At 54.9% G+C, this 8972-nt stretch overlaps 1 protein-coding gene across 1 annotated transcript; it reads left to right on the forward strand.

The window, feature by feature from the left end:
• The first annotated feature begins 632 nt into the window (after positions 1-632).
• On the forward strand, positions 633-8714 carry CFAP73 (cilia and flagella associated protein 73). Its single transcript, XM_009426303.5, has 7 exons — positions 633-822; positions 2848-2953; positions 3713-3817; positions 4140-4340; positions 5345-5566; positions 6183-6341; positions 8512-8714. The coding sequence occupies exons 1-7, from the start codon at positions 767-769 to the stop codon at positions 8587-8589; spliced, it is 927 nt and encodes a 308-aa protein (XP_009424578.3). The 5' UTR covers positions 633-766; the 3' UTR covers positions 8590-8714.
• Positions 8715-8972: the final 258 nt, after the last annotated feature.

Raw genomic sequence — 8972 nt, forward strand, 5'->3', positions numbered from 1 at the left:
AGCTACTCGGGAGGCTGAGGCACGAGAATCGCTTGAACCTGGGAGGCAGAGGTTGCAGTGAGCCGAGATCGAGCCTCTGCACTCCAGCCTGGGTGACAGAGCGAAACTCCATGTCAAATAAATAAATGCCCAAACTATCTCAGCTTCTCCCATCACCCCAGCCCCCAAGTCCAGACCATCCCTTCTAAGCTGGTCTCCACTAGGAGGTCCTGATGGTCTCCCTTTCCCTAACCAGGCTGGGGGTTCCCTGAGAAATAGCCAGAGGAGCCCCATCACCAGGACAGGGAGTGGCGCCTCAAAGGGCTGGGAGTGAATGACTCCACCCAGGGCCTGGCTAGCAGTGCGTGCCCAGTAATTATTCTTTCGAGCCATTAACTGAGTACACACAAGCGTGGCCCAGATAGTGAGGCTATCCCACCCAGCCAGGAAGAGGCTTGGCCAAACGTGGGGCACTAAGAGAGGCAATTTCTTGGCCAAGGGAGCCCCATCCTCTCCATTGCACCCCCGATTTGATGGGGTGTTACAGGCCTCTCCAGGAGGGGCAGAGGTGCTCCTTTCCTCGCAGGCCCCTCCCTCTCCCTCCAGGCGGCAGCTAGGCGATGGAATGTTGTGTGGTCGGTTGCCAGGCAACCAGAGCCTGCTGGTGGCTGCCTTCTGGGCCGAGCTGAGCAGGCTTCCACACCACGCTCCACAGAACCCCCAGGGTCTCCTAAGCTTGTGCAAAACTCCAGCTGGTGGAAAGAAAGCTGGGGCAACTGCCAGAAGGATGGCGGTGCCCTGGGAGGAATATTTCCGACTAGCTTTGCAAGAGAAACTGTCTACGTGAGTGGGACGTAGAGGGAGGGAGGGCTAGGAGGGCGAGAATGCGTGGGCTGGCCCATCCCTTCTTCCTCACCTCCTGGGTCCTGGCTTTGGGCAGATCATAGTGGGGGTTATTGTCCCCACTTCACAGAGGAGGAAACTGAGGCTCAGAGAGAAACCGAGGCATCACCATGGTCTCAGGGATCGTTCCTGATCCCCCACCCCTAGCTGACATCCGGCTGAGATTAAATCATTCAAACCAAGCTGGGAAGGAATTATTCTATGAAATCCTGCTCCCCAATCCACCCCCAAAACTGCATTTTCAGGAGGAACAGAGGAAGCTTGTTCTGTGTCTCCTTCATGTTCAGCAGCATGGCCTCAAGTCCCAACCTCAGTATCAGCATCTGTAAAATGGGGAGGGGGGTTTTCTCCTGGACCACGGCTGGGAAAGCCTTGCTGATTACACATTAGTCATTCTTTCTGCTCTCCCTTTCTCCCGGGGCGCTGGACTCCAGAACCCCACTGCCTCCTGGGCCTCTCCCTGCAGAGGTCTCAGGCATCTCGGGCTTGGCCGTAGTAGGGAGCTGGTCTCCGCCACCCGACCTGCTCTCCTGCGGCCTGCCCTGGCAGTAACATCCTTCCGGCTCCTGGGGTCACCTCTGACCCCTTTCTCACTCCCCTCCCCACTCCATCAGTTCTGCTCTCACCTCCTGCCACTGCTGCCCTGCTCGGAACCACACTATCTCTGGAATATCCCGTGGCCCCACCACTGGTCTCCCGCAGCTGCCCACTGTCCTTGCTCCTCAAAGCAGCCAGAAGGGCCCCTCCTCTGCCCAAAACACTCCCTCCGCTCCCACTTCACTTAGAGTCAAGGCCAAAGTCTCCACTCACCATGGCCCACCGCAGTTGGATTCTCAGCTCCTCCCTGCTCCCAATTCCCATCTTTTTCCTCCTCCCTCCCTCCTCTGCAGCCACGCTAGCCACACCAGGGTCCTAGAATCTGTTCCCTGGAGATGTCCACGTGGCTTGCTCCCTCTTCTCCTCCAGGTCTCTGCTCAGATGCCACCTCCTCTGTGTTGAAAGATTCCTTTAGTCCACTTAATTTTTCATCTCAGTGCCTACCATGTCCTGGCATTCTTTATTATTATTATTATTATTATTTATTAGCTTGATTTTCTGTGGCTCCCAGAACAATGCAAGCTCACGAGGGAACAGGGATTTTTGTCTGTCCTGTTTACAGCTGCACCCCCAGTGCCTACAAGGGTGCCTGGCCCAGAGTAGGTGCTCAGGACAATTTGTTCAATGAATAAAGAATTCAACCAGGTGCGGTGGCTCACACCTGTAATCCCAGCACTTTGGGATGCCAAGGTTGGTAGATCACATGAGGTCAGGATTTCGAGACCAGCCTAGCCAACATGGTGAAACCCTGTCTCTACTAAAAATACAAAAATTAACTGGGCATGGTGGCGTGCGCCTGTAATCCCAGCTACTTGGGAGGCTGAGGCAGGAGAACTGCTTGAACCTGGAAGGCGGGAGGTTGCAGTGAGCCAAGATCGTGCCACTGCACTCCAACCTGAATGACAGAGCAAGACTCCATCTCAAAAACTATATAATAATAATAATAATAATAATTCAACCAGATGTGGTGGCTTATGCCTGTAATCCCAACACTTTGGGAGGCTGAGGCAGGAGGATTGCTTGAGTCCACGAGTTCAAGACCAGCCTGGGCAATAAAACAAGACCTCATCTTTACAAAAATAAAAAAATAAAAATTAGCCGGGTGTGGTGGCACATGCCTGCAGTCCCAGCTACTCAAGAGACAAGATGGGAGGATCGCTTAAGCCCAGGAGTGAGCTATGATGATTAGACCACTGCACTCCAGCCTGGGTGACAAAGCAAGACCCAAAAACAAGTCTCAAAAAAAAAAAAAAAAAAAAAAATTAAACAGCCAGCAGGTGGCTAATGGGGCACTCCAGACACAGTGGTGAGATGTGGGGCCCTGAAACATGCTTCCTTCACCCCCACCTCCTACTTGAGCCTCTTCAGAAAGCTGCCAGAGCAGGCTGAGGATTATGTCCCACCAGTGCTGCGTCTCCTGGAGAAGAGGCAAGAGCTGGTAGATGCAGACCAGGCCCTGCAGGCCCAGAAGGAGGTGAGCCCCCACTACTGTAACGAGGTGGTGAGCTGGTGGATGGGAAGTGATGGAGCCAATTTATTAGTGACAAGGTCTGAGACAAGTCATTTCACCACTCCAAGCCTTGATTTCCTCATCGTCAAATGGGGATCAAATGAGACCAGTTGTTGGTGCAAATAAATTTGTGTGCATTGAGCATGTGCTGGGCACTGCATTAAGCCCTGGAGGTCTTACGATGGTCCCTGGCCTTGTGGGGCTCACAGTCTAGAGAGGAAAACAGATAAGTGTTCAGGTGGTGACTGCTACAGGGAAGAAGCACTGGGCAGGGGCTGTGGAAGCCCAGAAGTCCCTACCTCCCCATGGGGGTGGTCAAGGAGGGCTTCCTGGAGGAAGTGATGTCTTGGGGATTGCTGAAGGGCAAGTCGGCTTATCCAGCAAAGGTGAAAGAGATGAGGAAGGAAAAACAGGCAGAGGAAAACCACACACAAAGACTGGTTGGAAGGCAAGAACCAAACACAGGTGGTTGAGTGGCTGGAAGACAGAGTATGGGAGGACAGAGGGTAAGATGAGGCCTGAGGGAAGGGCAGGGACACTGGCATTCGAGGGCTGGAGGAGGGTGTTTGGGCTTCATCCCTGGGTGATGGGAGCCCCGGATGGGTTGAGCAGGGAGCAGCCACAGATCAGGGACGACAGGTGGAAGGGGTTAGGTGTGAACCTGACAGCATGGGAGGACCCGGACCCCCGAACCCACACAGACAACCCACTCCTCACCCCCAGGTGTTCCGCACCAAGACGGCAGCCCTGAAACAGCGTTGGGAACAGCTGGAACAAAAGGAGCGGGAGCTAAAGGGATCGTTCATCCGCTTTGACAAGTTTTTGCGGGTAGGTGGAGCCTCCTGGGGAGGAGGCGGGGCCTATGGGTAGCAGCTCACACCCCTATAGGGGCCCGGCAGGTAACAAAAAGAAAAGAAGTGGTTTTCGTCATGCAAAAGGAAACGGCGGGAAACACACACGCACTGCCTGAAGCAACCGATTAAAAAAAAAAAAAAAGCGGGCGGGGGAGTGGGGTGAAGAGCCAGCTTCCGAGCCAGGCCTGCTGGCCGCCCCTGGTTTTGCGAGCGAATGTCAGGGCAGGATGGAGGTGCCGAACTCCCCGCCAGCTCCTGAGTCCTGAAGGTCGTCTTCTCCCCACCGTACTCCCCAGGACTCCGAGGCCCGGCGCAATCGCGCGCTGCGGAGGGCGGCGGAGGAGAGGCACCAGGCGGGCCGTCGGGAGGTGGAGGCGCTGCGTCTGTGGACCCAGCTCCAGGAGCTACGGCGGGAACACGCGCGGCTGCAGCGCCGGCTTAAGCGCCTGGAGCCCTGCGCGCGCCTGCTGGAGCAAGCGCTGGAGCTGCTGCCCGGGGTGAGTCCGGGGCAGGAGGCTGGGAGCTCGGCGCCACCGCGTGGCGCTGAGTGGCTCAGGGACGGCTTCGGACCGGCGAACTACTGGTGCGCTGAACTACTGGAGATCTTGGCATGCATGCCGAGAACTATCACTTATGGAGCGCTCACTGTAAGCAAGGGATACGCTTTGGTTTTTGTGGTCGTTAGTTTTGGAGGTTTTTTGAGACAGTGTCTCGCTTTGTCACCAGGCTGGAGTGCATTGGCGCGATCACGGCTCACTGCAGCCTCGACTTCCTGGGCTCAAGGGATCCTCCTGCCTCTGCCTCCCAAGTAGCTGGGACCACAGGCGCACGCCACCACGCCTAGCTATTTTTTTAATTATTATTTTTAGTAGAGACGGTGGTCTCTCTATGTTGCCCAGGCTGGTTTCGAACTCCTGGGCTCAAGCGATCCTGCCACCTCGGCTCCCAAAGTGCTGGGATTACAGGTGTGAGCCACCGCCCACGCTTTGTTCTTGAATCCTCCCCAAAGTCCAGTGAAGTAAGTCCTGTTATTGTCAACTGTCCACCCCATTTTACAGATAGGAGAACTGAAGATTCAGAAAGCTAACTCTGGCCGGGCGCGGTGGCTCACGCCTGTAATCCCAACACTTTGGGGGGCCAAGGCGGGAGGATTGCTTGAAGCCAGGAGTTCGAGACCAGTCTGGGTAACATAGAGTGACACCTGTCTCTACAAAAAATTAGCCGGGCGTGGTGGCGTGTGACTATAGTCCCAGCTACTTTGGAGCGGAGATGGGAGGATCGCTTGAGCCCAGGAGTTCAAGATGACAGTGAGCTATGATCGCGCCACTGCACTCCAGCCCAGGTGACAGAGCGAGACCTTGTCTCTAACAAATGGAGGTTGACATTTAAGTCACTTTCCAGAAAGATTATTCCAATAATAAGGAACGCCGGCGGCCAGGTGGGATGGAGAGGGTAAGGCACTGCAGGCCCATGTGAGTCCCTTCCCGGCCCCCGACTCTAGTTCCAAGAGGTTCCGGAGCTGGTGGCGCGCTTCGACGGCCTGGCCGAGACGCAGGCGGCGCTGAGGCTCAGGGAGCGCGAGCAGCTCGCGGAGCTGGAGGCGGCGCGAGCGCGGCTGCAGCAGCTGCGGGACGCCTGGCCGGACGAGGTGCTCGCACAGGGCCAGCGGCGGGCACAGCTGCAGGAGCGCCTGGAGGCTGCCAGGGAGCGTACGCTGCAGTGGGTACGACCCGCCCTAGGTGGGGGGCGCTCCGGACCCCAGGCTTCCACAGCCGGGCGGGGAGGAACGCCAGGGCTGATGAGGACAGATGGGGCAATGCTTACCCCAGAGGGTCCGCTGCACTAAGGAGGGGAATCTCAGGCATCACCGAGCCGTTTCGGGCATGAGGCCCCGCCCCATCCGCCGGCACAAGGCTCCTGCACCCCACTCCCGAGAGCACCTGACTGCCTGACTGGCAGAGGTGGATGGGAAGAATGCCGGGCGCGGTGGCTCATGCCTGTAATCCCAACACTTTGGGAGGCCGAGAGGGGCGGATCACCTCAGGTCATGAGTTCGAGACCAGCCTGGCCAACATGGTGAAACCCTGTCTCTACTAAAAATACAAAAATTAGCCAGGTCCACTGGCGGGCGCCTGTACTCCCAGCTACTCGGGAGGCTGAAGGAGGAGAATCGCTAGGTTCTGGGAGCCGGCGGTTGCAGTGAGCTGAGATCAGGCCACTGCACTCCAGCCTGGGCGACAAAGCTATCTCAAAAAGAAAAAAAAAAAAGTGGCTGGGAAGAGGGGGCAGCCCGCCTTGGCCCAGTTGCCATAATTGGGAGTGGGGCGGGTGTTCTCCAGGAATCCAAGTGGATTCAGATTCAGAACACAGCAGCGGAGAAGACTCTGCTCCTGGGACGCAGCAGGATGGCTGTGCTCAACCTGTTCCAGCTAGTGTGCCAGCATCAGGGGCAGCCTCCCACCCTGGACATCGAGGACACGGAGGGACAGCTAGAGCACGTGAGGGCCCCTCTTTATGGCACCTCCAGCCCCCAAACACTCCCTCTTTGGAAAAATGAGGTACCTAAAACCCCACAGTTAGTGACACCTTCTCTGGGTTAAGCATGGCCCTCTAAGGTCAGAGCCCTTGCCCCAGCCGTGGCTCGATTGTCGGGCAGGCACCCGGTCTAGGATGGATTCCTCGGTGCATCTTGGCTCTGACAGTGGCCAGAAGAAAGCCATGCCCCTCTCTGCGACAAAGCTAGACTCCATCTCAAAAAGAAAAAAAAAGTGGCTGGTCTCAATGCCCTCCCTCTACCAGGAAGGCCAGGGTTTGTGCTGAGTCCCTCTTTTCTCGCAGGATCCAACAGCCCACACATGTCAACACCTGTAAAAAATCATGAGGTCCAGACTCGCTCTTCATTAATCTCTGGCCCTCTGTCTCCCTGCTTCCTGCACAGAGAGGCCTCAGCTTCCGCAGGGAGGGTGAGGGTGGGGTTAGGCTGAGTTGTGTGGTGTAGAATGTGTCATAGGCTTTTTTTTTTTTTTTTTTTTTGAGACAGAGTCTAGTTCTGTCACCTAGGCTGGAGTGCAGTGACACGATCTTGGCTCACTGCAACCTCTGCCTCCTGGCGATTCTCCTGCCTCAGCCTCTCGAGTAGTTGGGATTACAGGCACACACCACGACACCCGGCTAATTTTGTATTTTTAGTAGAGCTAGGGTTTCACCAGGTTGGCCAGGCTGGTCTTGAAATCCCAACCTCAAGTTATCCTCCCGCCTCAGCCTCCCAAAGTGCTAGGATTACAAGTGTGAGCCACCACACCCAGCGTGACATAGGTTTACAATGGAGGGAGATTTCAGACTTCAAACACTTCTTTTGTTTCTAGTGGGTATACCCAAAGCATGGCCCCTTTGAGAACTGGAGGCAAAGTAAAGGTGTAGCAGGATGAGCCGCAGACAAAACTCCTCAGACACCGGATTAAAGAAGGAAGAGGTTTTTATTCGGCCGGGAGCTCGGCTCTTAAGACACGAGTCTGCCAATGCTCCCAGCCGAATAAAAAACTCTTCCTTCTTTAATCCGGTGTCTGAGGAGTTTTGTCTACGGCTCGTCCTGCTACAAAGGGAGGCATCCCACCTTTTCCCCAACCGATTCCCATTCCTGTTCTGCCCAATGGCCAGGATTCCAACCGAATGCCAAGATCTGGGTCCTGGGAATCTGCTTCGCCCCTCCTAGTTGGTTGGATGCATCGATGCCACTGTTCTTCCAAGCCTGGCCTGTTACCTTGTGGCACATGAGACTAGCAGAAACACAGGCTTGATGTAAACAGGCAAAAGTCAGTGCCTTTTCTTTTAGTCCAACTGGAGTAGTGGAAATTAAGAAGAAACAAAATCTGTAACCAGTTGTAATTAATTAGTTGTAAACACCACTGCACTAGGACCAGACCATCTCTTTTCAAAATCAACTCTCTGCCCGTCAAGGAGAAAGGCTCCATGGAGGGACATTATGCCTTTTCCCACCTCCCCTAACACTCCCTGGCCTCCGGGCCTGGGACTCACACTGTCCTGCGGCTGCCAGAATTCAGTAACAGCTTCATTTGTTCATTGCATTTTCATTATTTTTCCAGTTGCCCCCTAGTTATGACAAGGGGTAACTATTTTTTTCCATTTTTGGTGGAGATAAAAAGTTTCCTTCTCAGCTGTTGATACGGTGATGAATATGAGGGGGAGCCCACAGATGGTTGTAAGTTTACCCTCAAGTTCTAGTTTTTACAATGGATCCATGGTATTTATTAAGTTCATATTCATAAAGAAGTTAATTAAAACAAAAGGAGAGCCACCCACGGAGGTAAGAGTAGGTCACAAACCAATGAATATGACTGATCCAGTTACAAGAAAATAAAGCTGATTGATGTAAATGAAAATACTAATTGGATAGTGCAGGTGACAGCAGCGAGGAAGCTGTGAAGGTGTCTGCTCACGCAGCAGTTGGGAAGGTTGGCCTGAGGCTTTCAAAACCCAGAACGGTTTAGGATCTCAGTCACCACCTCTGGGAACCACCATCATCACTGTTCTTTTAATGAGGGAATCTCCAGTCCCCGCCCTGCCTTTCGGCCTCCCCCGCATGTTGAGGGGTGGGGGCTGGACAGTGACTCTGGGGCTGGGATGTGACTTCGTGTTGGGCCCCCCCAGGTGAAGCTGTTCATGCAGGACCTCTCCGCCATGCTGGCCGGCCTGGGTCAGGCTGAGCCTGCAGCCCCTGCCTCCTAGCCCTGACACAGGTGAGCAGCGGGAGAGGGAACCCCTGAGAGACCCTGAGATAGGAGGGCCCACATTTCCAATGGGGTGTGGACTGAGTGGCTCTTCCTGAATCCGTTTCCTCATTGGGAAGATGGGAGGGCTGTGCCTGTTCAGAGTGCTGTGGGCCTGCCATGAGGGGCACATAGCAAGCACTCCATAAATGCAGGCCCTGATGAGGAGGTGATGGGAAGGTCAAGGGGCTATGTGTGGGGCAACTGCCTCTAAAATGAGATCAGACCAGGCCCTCCCTGCCAGGGTGGTTGGGGCATGAAAAAAAACTCTTTGTCAGGTCTCAGAACAGGGTCCATGCTAGATGAGAGATCACCAAGGCCCCCTCCACTATGGACTCTGCC

The sequence above is a fragment of the Pan troglodytes genome, chromosome 10, assembly GCF_028858775.2.
Source record: "Pan troglodytes isolate AG18354 chromosome 10, NHGRI_mPanTro3-v2.0_pri, whole genome shotgun sequence".
In the NCBI taxonomy this organism is placed as follows: Eukaryota; Metazoa; Chordata; class Mammalia; order Primates; family Hominidae; genus Pan; species Pan troglodytes.